The sequence below is a fragment of the Microcaecilia unicolor genome, chromosome 6 (genome assembly GCF_901765095.1).
Source record: "Microcaecilia unicolor chromosome 6, aMicUni1.1, whole genome shotgun sequence".
Classification (NCBI taxonomy): Eukaryota; Metazoa; Chordata; class Amphibia; order Gymnophiona; family Siphonopidae; genus Microcaecilia; species Microcaecilia unicolor.
The window spans coordinates 269,411,321-269,431,242 of NC_044036.1; the positions used below are offsets into that span (position 1 = coordinate 269,411,321).

The 19,922-nt window shown below is 43.6% G+C and overlaps 1 protein-coding gene across 1 annotated transcript in view; it reads left to right on the top strand.

Annotated features, from left to right (window-relative positions):
- Positions 1 to 19,922, top strand: part of OLFML2A (olfactomedin like 2A) — a 149,655-nt gene that overhangs the window by 72,575 nt on the left and 57,158 nt on the right. The window contains exon 2 of the mRNA XM_030207375.1: positions 8,841 to 9,104. Coding sequence (XP_030063235.1) covers positions 8,841 to 9,104 — 264 coding nt within the window. The remainder of the gene's footprint in view (positions 1 to 8,840; positions 9,105 to 19,922) is intronic.

Below are 19,922 nucleotides of genomic sequence, written 5' to 3' on the forward strand. Positions count from 1 at the left end.
GTTAGCAAAATGCTGGATTGCTGCCAGCTGTATATTGGGTCCCAGACTTCCATGCACTGCTTCCAGCATATGTAGATCTCTGTCTTGCAGATTTGTTACAAATATCCTGAAAATCTGACTGGCGAGGTATATCCCAAGGACAGAGTTGAGAAAACTGCCTTAGATGGAGAGGATTGGTACAACAACAGAAGAGGTGCTTCTGCTCTTCCCATGTTTTCCTTGTCCTGCCTGTGTTCAGACCAGCCTCTGTAAAGAGACCAGAGCTAATGTAAGGCAAAGGACTTTGAAAACTGTTGAGCCAGACCAACTCTTTTTGGTTTGAAGTGTGCCTGCTAACCTAGACCAGATAATCTTCCCATCTCTCGGATGGCAACTTCATTTTGTTTTTTCACTGCTTGTTTTCTTTTTTAAATAACAGTTTAAACATTTTGGGGTAACCAATAAATGACATCAAAATGTAGGCACCAGGATGATGCGGGCTGAATTCTATAATGGCAGTTCCATAATTATGGAATACTAGTGTAAGTTCACAGTTTCACACCTAACCTTAGGCACAAGCCCTTGTGCAGTGTCAAAGGCTGGTGTAAGTGCTCACACCTAATTGTAGGCAGTTAGGCACATACCCCCCCGGATTCTATATAGTGCGCCTAGAAATCTGCGCTGAAATCAAAGCATATTCTCTAACAACTTGCATAACTTAATTGGTTTAACAAGCTAATCAGTGTTGATAACAGCTCTTAACAAGCAATAATGAACACTAATTGGCATTAATTAGAATTTATGCGCACAGCTCACTAAGCACATTCTGTAAAGCATGTTCACTTCTGTCTTGCCTCTGCAACAGAAGTAACCTTCTGAAAGAGTAAATCTTTACTCTCCAGGCAAGAAAAACTCTGGCTACTAAATAACTATTAGACCTAATAAATGTTTATTCAAACTGTCAAAGAAGCCAATCAGTAATTATTAAAATAGTAACAAATAAACTCCCAATACAGCATAATATGTAGCAAATAAAAACAGAGTTTTCCCTGGGAGCTGTCAAATATGTCCACCTGCCAGTATAGGCACATTGAGGCTCGCCAACCTCAGTTCTGTTTCCTGTTAAATAGTTTTTTCTTCCTTTCTTCATTATCTTAATTATAATTACCCTTCCTACCTAATGAATTTGCGTCTTTCCAGAATATTCTGTTTCTGGTTATGACGTCTCATGTTCCAACATGTTCCATCAAATGCTATTATTTATTCCCTTATTATATTGGCAGTTAGGGCCTGTCATGCATACAAGCATAAGTTTTCATTAGATAATGGGTATGTTACCAAGTTACTACCCCCACCCTCGTGCTAGGGCTATAGTTTTGCCCACACCCACTCACTTCTCCTTCTGATTCTTTATCTGGATACAGCAGGTGTCCTTAGTCATAGGAGTCTCTGACTTAGTTGCTGACCAGCAACTTATCACAAGTTAGCACAGGCCAAAATGTCAAACCACAAATTTCTACAGCCTTAGAAAAGTATTTTTCAGAAAAAGCACATTTATAATTCTTTTGCAACTCTTTAAGTCTGCTTTCAGCTCAATAGAAGCAAAATAGCTTATAGTAAAACTAGAAATATGTATGGTTTGCACCTTTTCATGGCCTTTATGATATACAAGCAGTGCACCTAACTTCTAATGTGTGCAGGCAAAAAGGGGTGTGGTCATGGGCATTCTGAACTTTACACACATAGTAATAGAATATGGCCCAGTGCGCCTAAATCTATATGCTGGGATTTATGCCACATTTTCATTGGTGTAAATGGAGGTGTGTAGTTTTAGGTGCTGAGATATCAACTAAGTGTACCTCTCCTAAATCTAGGTACTGCTTAAAGAATATGCTTAGCACTGATTTCCATGCCAGTTTTTTTAAGTGTCATATATAGAATCTTCCCCATAATCCCTAGTATTCTATAATCTGTGTGCGTAACTCATAGCCACGCTCTTGACCCACCTATGCTCCTCCCATGGCCATGCCCCTAAAAGTTGCACATGACAGAAATTGTACATGCAGCTTCTAGAATAGCAACTAAGGTCGGTTGCACATGCAACTGCCCAGGGCCGTGCCTAGGGTCTCTGGTGCCCCCCTGCAGACTATCAGTTGGCACCCCCCCCCCCCTGGTGAAAATGATCGCTCACCACTTGCTATACTGACAGGAATTGTCAGCAATATTCTTAGAAACAAATTGCTATACATTGCAAAATAAGATAGCAGATGTAAATTCTCAAAGTGGACATATTCCAAACGCTAAAATGAAAATAAAATGATTTTTTTCTACCTTTGTTGTCTGGTGACTTTCTTTTTCCGATCATGCTGGCCCAGTATCTGAGTCTACTGCTATCTGTCCTCTTAACTCCATTTCCAGGGCTTCCTTTCCATTTATTTCTTTACTTTCCTCCTTTCTTCTTCATTTCTTGCTCTATATCCATTTCCAGCAATTTCTTCTCTCTCCCTGGGTCCTGTCCTCCCATCCACGTCCATCCTTGTCCCTCTCTGCCCTTCCCTCCTCCATCCATAGCCAGCAATCCTCCTCCCCTCCCCTCCATTTCCAGCAATTTGTCCTCTCCCTGGGTCCCCATGTCCATCCTTGTCCCTCTCTGCCCTTCCCTGCTGCAATCCTCTCTCCCCTCCCCTTCCAGCAATTTGTCCTCTCCCTGGGCCCTGCTGCTGCCTCCCATCCATGCCTGTCTCTCTGCCCTCCCATCCATGCCTCTCTGCTCTTTCCTCCGCGCCCTGGGGCCTTTAAATCTTTTACTTCCGGTCGCAGCAGCGTCAGTGAAAGCGGAGCGCTGCTGACGTCTCCCTTCCCTTCGCGCTCTTGGTTCCCTCAGTGTCCGCCTTCTTCTGACGTCAGAAGAAGGCGGGACACTGAGGGAACCAATGAGTGCAAGGGAAGGGAGATGTCGGCAGCGCTTTCACTGATGCTGCTGCGACCAGGTAAAAGATTTAAAGGCCTCGGTGGCGCGGGGCGAGGGTAAGCACCGCGGCGGTGCCCTCCAGAGGTGGGCGCCCCCCTGCGGCGCTTACCCCGCTTACCGCATCAGCACGGCCCTGCAACTGCCAATTGGTGCTTATTAACATCTGTTAATACTAATTTAAGCTTTTACTTGCTTCATGAAGTAGTGATTATCAAGTGATAAGCGAAGCCTTTCAGGGAGTGCATTCCAAAGTGTAGGGGTTACTCCAGAGAAGGCGCGCTGGCAGGTATTACATCGTGTGTTGTCCTTTGCAGAGGGTGTGGTTAGTGTCCTTAGAGGTGTGTAGAGAGTCTTTCTGTTCTTCAAGTACTCTGGGCCATTTCCATTAAGGGCCTTGAAGATCAGACATAGGGTCTGATATTCAGACCACGAGAGGTAGCTGGGCTGCCTTCCACAGTCAGGACTGAGCGCGAATATTCAATGCCGGGCCATTTTCTGTGACCGGCATTGAATATCCGGTTTATTTTTGGCCACTAGGAGCAAAGCCGGCCAAGTCAATATTCAGCGCTGGCCAGTTAAGTTCATAGTGGCCAAAGTGGAATATAAATATCCATATTAAATTAAATTGTAATAGGTCACATTAATTTTGGGAATCAGCTGAACAGTAAGTACACTTTTGGCAGGGAAAGCTTTTTCTTATAAATGGTTGAAAAGGATCAAATTATCCACTTCCTTAGTTTGGATTATGCACTTATGAATGAAGTTAGCATGCTGAAATAGGTCCAGCTGTCTGGAAATCTCAGATGTCTGAGCTTTCTATGTGCTGAGATTCTTGTGCATGAGCCTAGCTACTCAGCTACTGTGGAGCAGGTTGGTGTGTGTGTATGTGGGGGTGGGGGTGGGGGATTTTACTCTGCAAATCAGACAGAAAGCTCTCGACTGAACTGAGACATTCACATGTTTCCTAAGGCAAGAGTTTAACATGACTATAAATCAATCAATAATAATAATAATATGTATTTTTATAGTGCTGTCAGTCATATGCAGTGCTTTTCAGAGACATATAGAAGCTTGCAATCTAATCAAAACAGGCACACAGCACTATACAGAAAAAACATATAAGAAGCACTGAAATAAATCAGTGTGATGATGATTAGGTGGGATTAAGGGACAATTTTAACTGAGCAGAGAGGAGTTGATATAGAAAGAAGGGTCAATGGGTGGATGAGACTCCAAACCTTAGAAAATTTGAGTGACATGATATTTTCAAAGCACTTAGCCTTCCAAAGTTCCATAGGTTTCTATGGAACTTTGGAAGGCTAAGTGCTTTGAAAATGAGCAAAATTATATTCTATCACCTTAAATTGACACCCACTCTAGAATCAGTTATTTCTCCCTCAGAGACAAAGAGGTGGTGCCCTTCATACTCACTGTGGACTGCAAATTCCTATGTGAAGTGAGTTTGAGACTAATATGGGGCACTGTTCCCTCTAAACTGAACAGGAGTCCTCCAACTGCAGTCTTACCAGTGGGGGGGATGGTGCTTTAATATTGTGCTTTCAATCGCTGTGTTTTCAATCGCTATGGACAGGCAGATTCCCTGGCATCCTGCAGAGCTTGCCTGTTCCTCACTATTGAAAACGTGATAGTAAAACAGCACCTCCCACTCAGGGACGGCCCAAGGCAAGATGCCACCTGAGGTAGGGCTGAGATGCCCTCCCCCAGGCCAAGTTCTGCCATCTCCTTCCTTGAGTTTACCTTCTTTCTCCATTTTCCAAAAGCCGGCAGTGGCAGTGATTCCCATACACTGCCCTGTCGCTGGCACCGGCCTCTTCTCTACCGCGACCACCTCTGAGGAAACAGGAAGTTACATCAGAGAGGCAGGCTGCAGTAAAGAGAAGGAAAACTCAGGGAATGGGGTGGAGGAAGGAAGGGGGAGATGCCGCTCCTGGAAGAGTGTCGCCTGAGGTCCCCGCTTCAGGTGGTCTAATGGTCAAGCCGCCCCTGCTCCCATTGGCAGGACTATAGATGAAGGACTACGCTCATCTTAGAAAGAACAGTGATATGGGGCCATATTGGTTATAATGAAATGTTTCTCATGGTAATTCATCTAGGCCTGTGAGGGATCAATGATTTAAAGCAGTGGTGCTTGAACTATCAAAGACAATGCAATCTTTTCCATACTCAACAGAGGAAAAAATATTATCAGGTCATTATTCAAAAAAGGAAGTATGCTTGCCGGCAGTTGGTAAATGTATAACTCCTTCAGCCGTTGATTTTCAAAGAGACTATAAAGGCAATTCTGTAAATTGGCACCCAATGTTAGGCGCCAAATATAAGCGTAGGTTACATACCTCTAGCATTTACGCAAGTTTCTTTTGTGTCAATAATAAGCATTTACACAGGTTTAATTGGTGTCGATAATAAGCATTTACACAGGTTTCATTGGTGTTGATAATAAGCATTTATGTACTTAAGTGCAAGGGACTATTCTATAAAGTATGTGCAGGCCGTGGATGTGTCTCCAAGCAAAGGCATGCAACTTACAGAATGCTATCAGTTGCATGCACTGCATGGCGCACTGGGGTGCTAACTTACACAGCCATTGGCCTGTTGTAAGTGGGCTCACCTATATTTTGGTGCACCAATGTGGCTTTGCACTAGCATTCTCTAATGGCTTAGATGCACCCAGATGACATTACAGAATTGGCATTAAGCATGTCCTATTGTGGCACCTACATCTTGGTGCCAATTTATAGAATTGCCCCCTCTATGGATAGAGCCAATGCAAATCACTCTAACCGCTTCAATGCTGTTCAAGTAGTGTTGGCGGGGGGGACCGGCTCAAGGGATAGAGGTGCCCTGGCCCAACTTGCTTTGGCAGCACCCCCACCCCCATTGCATCTCTTCTGACACTCTATCCCTCCTTTTTCGTCCTCCTTCCTCAACCCCGTGGGGTTCGGCATCTCTCCCTATTGTGGGATGGCCGAGGACAGCCTGCCGTGCTGCTGCTGCTCCCACCAGCAACAAACACAAACTTCACAAGATGATGGAGAAGCGGGAGAGAGGTGAGGGAATAGTACCAGACCCACAGGGAGGGGGAAGAGAGAATGGGAAAGACTGGACTGAGGGGAAGGAGGGAGAAAAGGCTTAACCTGTAGACCAGGTAAGGCTGGGTGTTTTGGTCCCCTTAGTTGTTGGCACTCTGGGCCAGAGCCTTACCTGGTCCAATGGTTAAGCCAGCCCTAGGGGGAGTTAGAGCAACACAAGGGCAATAACACCTAACTATACTTCTAGCACCAATATTCAGTTTCCATATGTATATTGTGATGAGGCAGGGAACTACAAGGTCCAGAATGCACTGCAGCAGCAAGAGAAGCAGAGTCAAGGGGAGGACTCTAGGCAGGAGAGTGGGAAGCCAGCAGTTGATTAGGAAATTGAACCAGTTGTGAGAGGGTTGCAGGCAGCTTTATTAAGAGAGTGGTGGAAAGCTGTAGGAAGTAGATGGAAACACTGGGGAAGCTCTCTCTGGAAAAGGTGACAGCTCTGAGAAGGAAAGTAAATTCTTTTGTTTGACTGTTTGAGTTTGAGGAACTGTCTAAAGTTTGAGAAGGGTTTAAGAAGCAGGCTCTGAGTAAAGTGCCTTTTATTATGTTTGACTTGAAGAAATGTTTATGTTAAAGACATTAATAAAACCCTTAATAAAACACAAGAGGCCTGGTGTTGATGAGCATTTTGTGAAGGGAGAAGAGGAGGCAGAAAGCTCCCCAGTGTTTGAGACAGAATCCTGTGAGTTACCAAGAAGGCTAGAGCCCAGCAGTGACCCTGTGTGTGGAGGAAGCTAAGCAGGGTCAGCTCTGGCCGAAGTCTGGAAGGGTGACCAGCTCACAATATCTATATGGTTTACTGTAGGACTGCTTGTGAAAGACTGTAGGAGTCAAAACAGTAGCAGAATCCAAGCACGCTTGGGATGGACACTAAGGGCCAGATTCAGTAATGTCACTCAAAAATCAGCACCTGAAAATATTGGTACTTAGTACCAGGGCCGCCAAGAGGGAGGGGCAGGGGAGACAAAATTCCCCGGGCCTCCAAGGGGGCCCAGCGCCGCAGTCCTACCTGCCCTCCTTCATTGACCGTCTGCCACCAGGCCGGGCCCCCTGCATTGAAATCACAGCACCTCTCACCTCCATGTGAAAGTGCTGCCTGCAGGCAGCAGCAGAACACCTCCCTTCGGGCCTCCTTCCCTCCCTGTGTCCCACCCTCGTCTGATGTAACTTCTGTGAGGGTGGGACACAGGGAGGGAAGGAGGCCTGAAGGGAGGTGATCCGCTGCTGCCTGCAGCACTTTCACATGGAGGTGAGAGGCGCTGTGATTTCAATGCAGGGGGCCTGGCCCAGTGGCGGACGGAGGGGGGTGGCAGCACAGTGGCCTGGGGGGGGAGCGGCAGCAGTGATGACCTCAGCAGGGGCGAGGCCCCGGGGGCAGCCTTGCCCCAGACCCAGCCCAGTCTCTCGGCGGCCCTGCTTAGTGCTATTCTATAAAGGACGCTCCAGGCTGAGCACCCTTTATAATATAGCATGTAGCACCGAATCCCACGCCCAACTTTGAATGCTAGGAGGACATACGCCTGCTGAAACCTGGAGTAAATCCTGGTGCGCACAAGATATTCTATAACACTGTGCCCATATTTTCAGACCACCCCTGGCCTGCCATGCCCCTCCTATGGTCGCATCCCCTTTTGGGTTACACATTATGATATAGAATAGTGTTCAGGTAGATGCATGCGCAACTCCTAATTGGTGTCAATTAATGTCAATAATTGTTAGCATCCAATGATTGCTTATTAATGGCTCGTTTAAGTTGCACACACATCACAGGATTGTGCCTAATTTGGGTGCCCAAATTTAAGCAACCTTTATAGAATCCGGGAGTAAAAGGGCAATTCTATAACTAAGTGTCACCTTTTAAACACCCAGATTCAGTTATAGAATACGAATGCAACCCAGCATCAGCGCACCTTACATTTATATGCCTGCAGGTACACCAGCCATAGACAAGGCATTATTGCACATTTAACTTACTCTGTTCTGTAAGTTGTGCCTGTAGGTGGCAGCACTGCCTATGCCTCTCCCATGCTCTGCCTATGTGAACACCCCCCCCCCTTTCGTATATGTGCTATGCCACATATACACAGTGGCGTAGGCAGAAATTTTTAACAGAGGGTGCGCCCCCCCCCCCCCCCCCCCCCCCCCCACACACACTACTTTAAAATCACCTCACTCCATTTCAGTCTTCGCCCGGGCAGTGGCAGCTGCACTCATAGGCTGTCTGCAGCCTGCACTGGGGCTTTCTCTGTGAACTATCTCACCCTTCACAAAACAGGACATTGTATCAGAAGGGGTGGGACGGTTCACAGAGAAAGCCCCAGTGCAGGCTGCAGGCAGCCTATGAGTGCCACTGCTGCCGCCCGGGCAAAGACTGGAAGGAGATGATTTTAAGGCACAGGCGGGGGTAGGGGGTGGGGGAGGCAGTCTGACTGGGGGTGCGTATGCAACACACGCACTTGGAATAAATATGCGACTGCATATACATGCCCTTACAGAAGAGCACTAGTCACTTTGCTCTCACGCGCAAAAGTGCCACTGTTCTGTACATTTACATGCACAAGTAGGTGCCCAGTGATAAAATTACACTTTATGGGACCCCAGTGGCAAAGGAAGGGAGGTAGAAGAAGATCCAAGACCAATTAGTTTCTGTGAAAGGACAGCAGGCATGTACAAATGAGCAGATTGGGTGAACCCATTGCTTCTATCTATCAGTGGCTTCTTTATATGTTACAGCTGGTGCAATTTCATTTATTTTCTTTTTGGGGGGACGGGTGTTTTAACAGGTCTTAGGGGAGATCGATCAGGTTCGCATGACGTCGGAAGGTTCTGATTGCCGTTGCAAATGCATCCTGCGGCCTTTGAGCAAGGACGCCTGCAGCCGCATCAAGGATGGCAGCGTGCGCATGGAGGATTTTTATACCGTCGAGACTGTCAGCTCGGGGGCAGACTGCAAGTGTTCCTGCACAGCCCCGCCCTCCTCTCTGAACCCTTGTGAAAATGAATGGAAGATGGAGAAGCTGAAGAAACAGGCGCCTGAACTCTTTAAGGTAAGACATCAAACCTGGGTTTCAGTGCTAAAGAGAAAAGACTAACCCCTGGATTCTATATAGCGTGCTTAGCATTCTGTGCTGAAATCTAAACGCATTCTGTAACAACGTGTGTAAATTAATTGGTTTAGCAAGCCAATCAGCGTTGTTAACAGCACTTAATGATCAATAATGAGCACTAATCGGCAATAATTTGAATTTATGTGCATAACTTGCTAAGAGTATTCTGTAACGCACTGTGCCTAAATGCTAATGCACGGAGGCAAAAAGGGTAGTTATGGGTGGGGAAATGGGCATTTTGTGGGCATTCCAAAATTTATGCTCGTTGTTATAGAATATGGCCTAATGCGCTAAATCTACATGCTGGAATTTACACCACATTTTCATTGGTGTAAATAGAAGCGCATAGTTTTAGGTGCTAGAATATCAATTAAGCATATTCTATATACCGCACCTAAATATAGGCACCCCTTATAGAATACGCTTAGGTGGAAATGTTTTCCGCACGGATTCTCTAGGTGCCATATATAGAATTTCCCCATAAATGGGCCAAACAGGAAGTTCCTAGAACTCAATTGAAGCCCAGATCTGACAAAACTTTAATTGAATGGGGAAACCTTTGTGGCAAAATATCCAACAGCAAAATGAAGGATGCTATGTCACATAGCTGCAGTCCTGGCACTCTTTATGATGGCTTTTCAATTAGTATAAAGTGGTATCAGGATGTGCGTGTATGTGCACATATGTGTGTGTAGACAGATCCAAGTGACATGGATATTCGTGCCTGAAAAACTCTGAAGTTTGGTCATGCCTTAAGTCAGCTTTATAGTGAATCTTTGGCCACAGTCAGTGTAATTTACAGAAGTGGAAGAGCACTCCGTTTTTTTGGAAGTTAAGTCGTTTCACTCTTTCTTGTTTTTTGTCATGTTGAAGTCGGTTGATCCAGAAATTGCATACAAGTGGAGTTTTTACATCATTTTGAAAGGGTTTTTATGCCCATGATATGTGTTTACCCTGGATAAGTCCTTTTCACCCTGTAAGCTTTTGCAACAGGTGGCGGTAAGGGTACAGAGGCTGTTTCCCTTTCAAGATTTTTTGTACTCCACGAGTATTTTTTGAAGCTTAGAAAGTACTTTTGGCTTACTATATAGAAGAATATTTAGAAAAATAGTGCTGTATTTGATTCTTTCATCCTCTTTGCAATTGAACATTAGACAGATACTCCAAGTATATATTTTTCATATGTCTCTTTGTACTGACTTACAGAAGACAAAAAACCCATCTTCCTTAGTCTCTGCACCATATATAGTTATCAAGCTGCTAATAACTTTATCAAATCAAAATTTATGGCTAAACAGAGCATCAAAGTTTGGGTAGAATCAATAAAATCTTTGCACACAATAATGTGCATATAACTATGCATACCAATAACATTCAAATCAAATCAATTCAATTCAAGGGAGGTCTTATATACCACTAATATCCCCTAGTCAGGGTTCAGTGTGGTTTACATGGGTTAGGTTACAATAAACAGAAGGATGTTAATGGAGGACTGCTCTAATCAAGGAGAAACAGTGATGTAGATGAGAAGGAAGAACTATAGGTCGCAAGGATGTGGGGTCAGCACGATGGAGTTGGATTAGGTAGTAAGTTTAGGGAACACATGAGTTTTTAGCTTCCTTCTGAAGCTGAGGTAATCATCATCTGTTCTGATTCCAATGGGTAGAGTTTCATAGAGAGGTTCCGATTACAGGGAACAGTGAGCTGTAGATTTTCTGGAATTTGGATCCTTTTCAAGTCTGAGGGGAGATGAGCAGTTGGTCTTTCAGTCTCTTTGAGTGAGCCAAGCTTAGTAGTGATGTTTCATTCAATAGGCCAAAGGTGATGCCATAGAGGATCTGAAAGATTAAACAGGCAGCTTTGAACCTAATTCGCTCACACATAGGGGAGCCAATGTAGGTTGACCAGATAAGATGAGACACTGCTGTATTTGTTTAAAATGAAAACCAGCCGGAGCTGCCTCATTTTGAACAGTGTACTTATATGCATGCTGTGCCTAGTCATTCCAGGGGTGGAGCTGGGGCAGAATTGCGATGTGCATGCATGTTTTATAAAATATGTGCATACATCCATAGAGTACGTGCACACATTTTTACACCTGCCTCAGATCAGTGTAAAATCTGTGTACGTGCATTTGCACGCTATTGGGACTGCATCTGAGTACGTATTTGCTAAAGACAACTGCATGCACCTACTGTGTCTGCCTTTAATAAACAAGCGTGAAATAGATGCTTTCTCCACATTATTTTAAGGAGCTCTGTTCTAAAATTACCCCCTAAACTTATTAAAAATAAACAGGATCCAAAGAAAATGATCAAGGGGGCTCATTTTCAAAAGAGAAAATGGCCAAAAAACGTCATAAGGTGACAAGGATGTTTATCTCTCCAAAATGTCCAATTTGCAGATTTCGACATCGTGATTTTAGATGTTTTGCTCCACAGTTTGTCCAAATTTCAAGGGGGTGTGTATTGGACAGGACATGGGCGGCACCAAAAGATAGATGTTTTTCTGCAATAATGGAAGAAAATGAAAACATTTAGGATTAAGATGTTTTTGGATAGACCTGTTTCCATCACGACTAAGTGACCAAAAGGTGTCCTAAATGACCAAATGACCACTGGAGGAATTAAGGCATAAACTCCTTATTCCCCCAGTGGTCACTGACCCCCCCCCCCCCCCCCCCCCCCCCAAAGCTGTGAAAGAAACAGTACATACCAGCCTCTATGACAGCTTCAGATGTTATGGCCAATCCTATTAGAGCAGCAAGTAGGTCAATGGAATAGCCTAGTAGTCAGTGCAGTGGACTGTAGAAAACAGGACCTAGGTCTATAACCTACTCTAGCTGGTACACTTGTGGTGGAAAGTGTGAGCCCTTCAAAACCCACCAAAAACCTACTGTACCTACATAGAGGTGACACCTGCAGGCATAAGGACTATTGTAGTGCTGTACAGTTAGGCACAGTAGGTTTTTGGTGGGTTTTGGAGGGCTCACCATACAATATAAGGGGGTAACAGTGAGATGTGTACCTGGGAGCTTTTATGTGAAGTCCACTGTGGTGCCCCCTAGGGTGCCCCACTGCTCTGCTGGGATGTCTGTGTGACCAGTCTACTAAGAATATTGCCCCCCTCTCCCAAAGGTTTATTTTGTGCATTTTTCCCTCGGACTTTTTTTTTTTTTTTCAAAAATGGTCCGAAAAGATAGACACACTGAGCACAAAAACGTCTAGCAAATGGCCATTTTAGAAACAAAACGTTGGATGATTTACAAGTTTGAAAATGGTCATATTTGCTACTGGATTTTTGGACGTTTTTTGCAAAATGTCCAAAATTGGATTTGGACATCATATTGAAAATGCCCCGCCATATGTTCCAGCACCAGAGGGTTTTAAGAAAGAGCATTTTTCAAAGTGTTTTGTTAGAATCAGAGCCATTCAAGCTTTTCTAGTACTTTCTATTCTGTTTTCTTGTACTGCACTTCAATAGCCCCAAAGGAACTCTAGAGGCATGGAAACATCCCAGAACATCTGCGAAGCCCCAATGATCTTCGAAAATTGGTGGAAACTTATATTTTCAAACTGAGAGCCTTCTAAAAACTATGACATTTAGTGGATAATTCTATAACTGGGCATATGCATTTAGGTATCCCCCAGGTCATGAGGTAGGAGCCTGTTCTACACGGTGTCAGGACAAAACGGGACCCCAACATTTTCCAAATAACCCAAAAACAAAAATACTAGTATTTAAAAAATTATTAGCATTATTGATAGGTGTTACTGCAAGATACTGTTAAAACTGGATGATCCATGTTTTTCAAAATGATATCATTCAGGAAGTGACCCTTAAGATCTGTTTTAGCAAAAGGATGTTTAGCAAAGATGATAAAGTTGAGAATAAATTTTTGTAACAAAATAAGGCATGCAGTGCAAAGCACTTGCTTAGAGAGTTTTGTAATAAAGGTTGGATAAATATATTTTCAAAGGTTATACCACATATTTAAACAATTGCAAAGTACTTTGAAACTATGTAAGGGGTCCCATTTTTTTTTCAGACACCTTGTATAATAGAACATAGACAACTAGGTTTTATTATAGAGCTGAGGCCTAACCCAGTATCAGCATGTCCAACATGTAGGTGCCCGCACTTTTGCAGGCCATAGAGCTGGTGTAAAATGTGTGTAAAGGGGCGAGTAACCACTGGCCTTGAGGGCCACAACCCAGTCAGGTTTTCAAGATTTCCACAATGAATATGCATGAGACCTATTTGCATATTCATTGTGGAAGTCTTGACTGGGTTGTAGCCCTCGAGGACCGTGGTTGCCCACCCTTGACTTATAGTAGACTGTAGGTTACCTATGATAGTGCTGCTTTTTAGCTCCCATTACTTCCCTCACCCGTAACTGTCTTGTCTGTCTGTATTATTTAGATTGTAAGTTATTTTGAGCAGGGACTGTCTCTCTTTGTATCAGGTGTTCAGCACTGCATGCGTCTGGTAGCGCTATACAAATGCTAATAATAATAATAAAAATAATACTGAGAGGCATGCCTGTTTTCTCCCCATGCTCCTCCCCTGTGTACCTACCCTTATAAGTAGCTGCTACATAAATTATGTGGATAGCTACAAAATAGCAGTTAGGCAGATTATTGACATTTATACAGGTACATGCCCACATATGTGCCTATATGTCAGTATTCTGTACATTACGTATGTGTGAATGTTAAGAGCCTGGTTTATAGAATTGCCCTTATGGTGTTCAGAGGAATAGTACTATATGGTAATGCCGGGAGGAAAAGGTTTTAGAGGATGCTTTGCCTTAAAAAAAAAATCACAGCTACAAATAATGTCATGAAAGGCGTAGAAATGTCAGAAGCTAATTTCAGAGTCTGTACACTGGAAAATAGAGTGAGTGCTGTGTATTGCTATGTTTTTCTCCTTGTTCCAGCAAGTCAGTCCTTCCATATCGTCCTCTTCTGTTTGTGGGAAACACACAACGAGCTGTGTCTGCGTAGAAATGAAAAAGATCTTTATGTCTATGAGCATAAAAAGAATAACCTCCCCCCCCACCCCATACACACACAAAAACCCTTTGATGTCTCTGAAGAAGGAAAATTGCAAACCGAAGGCAACAAGTTTTTATGGCGCCATGTAGTGATTCGATTGCTCCTAGATTATCGTGGAAGGACAACTGTTAGTATTTAGGGGCTGAAGAGCAAGTTGTATTTCAATAGGCTGCTAGTGGTCTTCTCTCCAGGCAAACTAGTGAAGACATTGGGGAAAAAGTGTCAGAGCTTCTCATCTCAAAGGAAGGATGATCAAGGGAAGGTGTTGAACAGGAATTTATCAAAAGTGGTCCCATATAACTGAAAAGCAGAAGTTCTGGAGACCTTTGTTAAAAGAAAATGTTCTCATAAAGAATGTGATAAAAGATAGGGTCCAGAAGGTCCAACCAGTCTATCCATTTTCTCTCCTGTTACTGAGGTATAAGCTTCAATCAATCTTTTAATTTCCCTTCATTCTTTCACTACTGGAAACTCACCATGTTTATCCTATAGTTTCATGAAAAATGTAGAAGGTCTCTCATAACTCCATGGTGCGACCGCACCTTGAATATTGTAAGCAGTTTTGGTCACTGCATCTCAAAAAAGATATAGCAGAATTAGAAAAGTTACAGAGAAGAGTAACCAAAATGATAAAGGGGATGGGATGACTTCCTTATGAGGAAAGGCTAAAGAAACTAGAACTCTTCAGCTTGGAAAAGAGACAGCTGAGGGGAGATATGATAGAGATCTATAAAAATACTCTGTGGAGTGGATCAGGCAGATGTGAATCGCTTGTTTACTCTTTCCAAAAGTACAAAGACTAGGGGATATACAATGAAGCTAATAAGTACTACCTTTAAAACAAATCAGAGCAAATAGTTGTTCACTCAACATGCAATTAAGCTCTGGAATTCATTGCCTGAAAATGTGATAAAAGCAGCTTGCTTAGCAAGGTTTAAAAAAGGTCTGGATAATTTCCTAAAACAAAAGTCCATAAGCCATTATTAAGATGGACTTGAGAAAATCCACTGCTTGTTTCTAGGATAAGCAACATAAAATCTGTTTTACTATTTTGGGATCTTGCCAGGTACTTGGGAACTGGATTGACCACTGTTGGAAACAGGATACTGGACTTCATGAACCTTCGGTCTGTCCCAGTATAGCGATGCATATGTACATAACTATCAGTGATTTCAGCTCTCTCTGATAATGATACATGACCTGGGTAACAGGGGGTATTTTCATATTCCAGTTTCATTTAGTTCAGCCTTTCCAGTTTTTATTCTGTATTTAGCTGGCCATCGCAGGAAGCCCTGAGCTGCTTCAGATGAGAGCCAAGAAGCTATATTTGATATTCTAAACAAAGCAAGCTGTTACATTGGTGATAGCATTACAGTTTGTTTTCTAATTTTTTTTTAATGTAAACCGTTCTGTTTTGCTATCGCAATAAGAAACGGTATATAAATAGAATAAATGAATGATAAATGATGATAATTGATAAACACTTGAGAGCACCATTAAAAGAGGTTGCAAACAAATTTGTGGAGCCAAAGGAAATTCCTCAGATCTGTCTAGTTAGTGTAAGACACTGCAAGGTTGCTGTTTGTAAAAACTGCAATGTATCTTTGGAAAATCCAGCAGTAGTTATGCCATAGAAGTCACAATGGATCTTTGAGGATATGCTGTGGATTTGCCCCAAACCCATGGCATTAAAAATAACCCACTGATATTTGTGACCTGCTGAGCAAAAAGGTACCAAAAGTGGGGTCACAAATAACAAAGATAAAGGCTATAAAAGTCTGGAGGGGTAAATTTGGGCAACTTTCAGTAGAAAGGGGTTATGCTAAATTTTATCCTTAACTTCCTATGGAACAGGTAGATGTGAATCGCTTGTTTACTCTTTCCAAAAATACTAGGACTAGGGGGCACGCAATGAAGGTACAAAGTAGTAAATTTAAAACAAATCAGAGAAAATATTTCTTCACTCATCATGTAATTAAATTTGTTGCCAGAGAATGTGGTAAAAGCAGTTACAGTAGTTTAGCGGGGGTTTTAAAAGGTTTGGATAACTTCCTAAAAGAAAAGTTCATAAGCCATTATTAAGATGTACTTGGGGAAAATTCCACTGCTTATTTCTTGGATAAGCAGCATAAAATGTATTATACTGTTTTGGGATCTTACCAGGTACTTGTAACCTGGATTGGCCACTGTTGGAAACAGGACACTGGGCTTGACGGACCTTCAGTCTGTCCCAGTATGGCAATATTTATGTTTTTATGTTCTTAGATGTTTTAAGTTTGCTATTTTCAAATGCATTTTTCTGAAAAACATACTTTTTTGTTGATAATTGTTTCTCATTTTTAAAGATGTAATGAGTCCATTCCTGAGGCTGAAATTTGGCAGGATTATGCAGCTTATACCCCTTTATCTTGTGGTATAAGTAAGTCACATAACCCACTTTTGGTACCTTTTCACTTAGCGGGTCACATTTATTTTCCAATTCAAAGCCAAAATCCTCCTAATCTGAATTTGAATCAAACTGTTTTACACATGTTTATGTAGCCCTTGCATTCTTCATGATTTTCCTTCCTGAATACCTACAGCCTGAATAACCTGTATATTGGGCCGGATGGTGGAAAACCAACACTTAATGGAAATTAATTATATTGATCTAGTTTATGTAAGGAACTCTCTTTTATAGTAAAGGTGGCTTAGGGAGGCATTCGTGATTTAGGATCCAGCCCAGTGAAGGAGTCCATCAAGAGTGATCTTTAACTGTTGCTGCTAGGCTCAGTTGAGTGACCATTAACTCTTCTTGGACCAGAGACAGGATGGTTTGGGGCATTAAAAAGACATAGGAAGCAGAGAAGGGAAAAGCCTTAGCCCCAACATTCAAGCGAGGCGAAGTGCCCCCTGGTGCACGGAGCCGACATTAACATGGCGCCGTGCACCGATGGGCATGCATGCCCTAAGCAGCGGGGAGCGAGTGAAGGGGGAGAGGTCAGGACCCCACCTCGCAGGTACTCCCGCTGTGAGGGGCTGGCACAAAGAGAGGGTTAAAACCCCTGGGCTGAGCTCGGACGGCCTCTTCGGAGTCCAAGCACCAGCCAGCATCACATCCCCGAGCACCAGCACCAGCCAGCACGTGGAGAGAGAAGCGGCATGTGCGGACCCGAAATTGCCATCGCTCGTCCGAGCGGTTGTCACTGCCCGGTGTTTGTCATTGGTGTGAGTACTCGCCTTTACAATTTATTCCTCACGTCAGGGTAGTGATGGGGTTGGTCTGCCGGGGCTTGCGATCTCCAATTGCAGGATGCGTGGACGGCCCGCGACGCGTCTCCGCCAAAAAAAAAAACAGTATATCGCCCCGCTCCTTCCCCTTTTGCATCGCGGGTCGGGTCCGTTAATTCCCGGATCATGGCCTGTAGTACTGCCGATCGCGCTGCCAGGCCGCGTCGAATATAAATAATGCAAAAGTTTTAGAACCTTTGTATCAGCCTTTCCCTTTTGCCATCGCGGTCGGGCACGTTAATTCCTGGGTGCGGAGGACAATACGAGGCCTGTGCAAGACTCCCAGTTCCCCTCTAGGGCCAGTGACCACGATATGCATGCAATTCCCTCGTTGGTTATGGGAGTTTAAAAGGGACGGCGGCCATATTGGTAGGGCATAGGGGGCGGCCATCTTGGTCAGTCTGAAGGGCATAGGAGGCATTTTAAAAGGGCCGGCGGCCATCTTTGTTGGGTATAGGGGGCGACCATCTTTGTCAGCCCATAAGGGCATAGGCACTTCAGGCACAGGCAGCTCCTTGTGACTCTTGGCAAGTCACTTAACCCTTCATTGCCCCATTGAGCCTGCCATGAATGGGAAAGCACGGGGTACAAATGTAATAAAAATAAACCCCTATTTTGGAAGCCTTCAGGAAAGAAGTGTGGTCGACCATCCTTGTAAGTCCATAATATTGTGAAGATACCAATATCAGCCCCCCTGTACAGGGTGGCCATAAGGGGGATAGATGTATAGCAACCATTTTAGTCTTCCATACTGGAGGGTATATATGTGGCAGCCATAATGGCCAATAAATGGCAGATTTAAGAAGCTTCTCTAGCAGAGTAGACAAGTTCTACCATAAATGCAAATTAAATAAATAAATAAATAAAATTTTGAGGAAGGCATCACTAACATACTATCTTTTAAGTGAATGAAGTGGCAAAGAGGAGACAGAGAAAAATGACCACACTGGCAGAAGAAAGGAAACAGCCCTGGCTGTTCCTGTGGTGCTGCAGACACAGAGCAGAAAATCCCAAGTGCCTGGCTGCGTGCAGTGATCATCGTGATGAATTCATACCCTGTAGCCCACACAAAATCATACTGCCAAGCTGAGAGCCTCCTAACTGTGTAAACCGCATCTCCTAGCCCCCAATGTGTGTGCATGAAAGCTGCCAGGGGGTTTAATGATAACATGGCTGTGTAAAACAAACCACCAAGTTTCACAACCTCCTTTGAGCAGTGCTGCAAGGAAAATTCTTTATCATATTAAATAATAAAGATCTTTTTCTCTGCTATCCATCTCGACCTAGATCTAGGGATGGAGAAAGTCTGTCACTTTAGAAAGCAGCTTTATTAGTCTGCATGCTTTCAGTGATTTATGTGGACCTTTAGAACTCATTTTTCATTGACAAGGCTTTAATATTGGACATCTGATTTGTGTTTCATTTGAATGTGTTTTTGTTTGCTTAATATGTGGAAGTAGTAAATAACAACCCCACTTGAAATTATTGCATAAACTGTTTTTGCTGAACTCTCTAAACTGCATCCTGGTTTCTTATTTCCGCTGTTACATATTCAAGGGATATTGGGGGGGGGGGGGGGGGGGGGAGAAAAGAAACTGGGTTTTGTTTGGGGATTGAAGGGCAGTTCAAGTATTGGGGTATGTAGCATTTGAATTAGAGATCACCTGAATTTAAGTTCCTCTCCAAAGCTGAAGAGCATGTGGCTATGGCCCAGGTGCTCAAACGTAAACGCAGGCACTAGAGGTCATTAGCGCCATAGTAGCGCCCGCATTTACCTGCGCAGAATGTTCAGAGGCCCGGGGGCGCGGGAACAAATGATCATACAGACGAACAGCGCAAGTAGCATGCTAATGTAGTCAACCTCATGTTAATGAGGTCATTTTGTATTCCTCCCCATTGCTCAGAAAAGAGCACCCGAAACAAAACTGCCTTACCGCTGCAAAAAATAATGCCAGATCAGAGCAGGTATTAGGGTGTTGGAAGTCATGATACTTATGCTTCTCTCGTGATTCTTTCTGCAAAATCTGCCAGTTTTGATAGCTTTTGGAGGCAGAAGGAAACCCATGCAAGCCCTTAAGTGCTGGTCATGAGAAACAGCAAACCCAAGCGAAAGCACACATTGGCGTCTGTTTCCTGCATCTAAATATAAGCGTCCAAGCTTAAAAATACCATCTTAAATGCTTATATTTAGGCCACAGAAAACAGATGCCAGTGTGTGCTTCATATTCGGGTTTTACCAGGCGCATGCACAAAGGAGCCTAGCTTACCACGGAACTCTTCTGCGCATTTGTCAAGCAAAATCCTCCCATGCCAAAGCACAGTCCTCTCACCAAACTCCCTAATGCTCAACACTAGAAGCACGTCTATATTTTCAGCTCATTAGCATTGAGCATTAGGGCATTGTTCTTCTGCGCTGTTCTGACAATATATT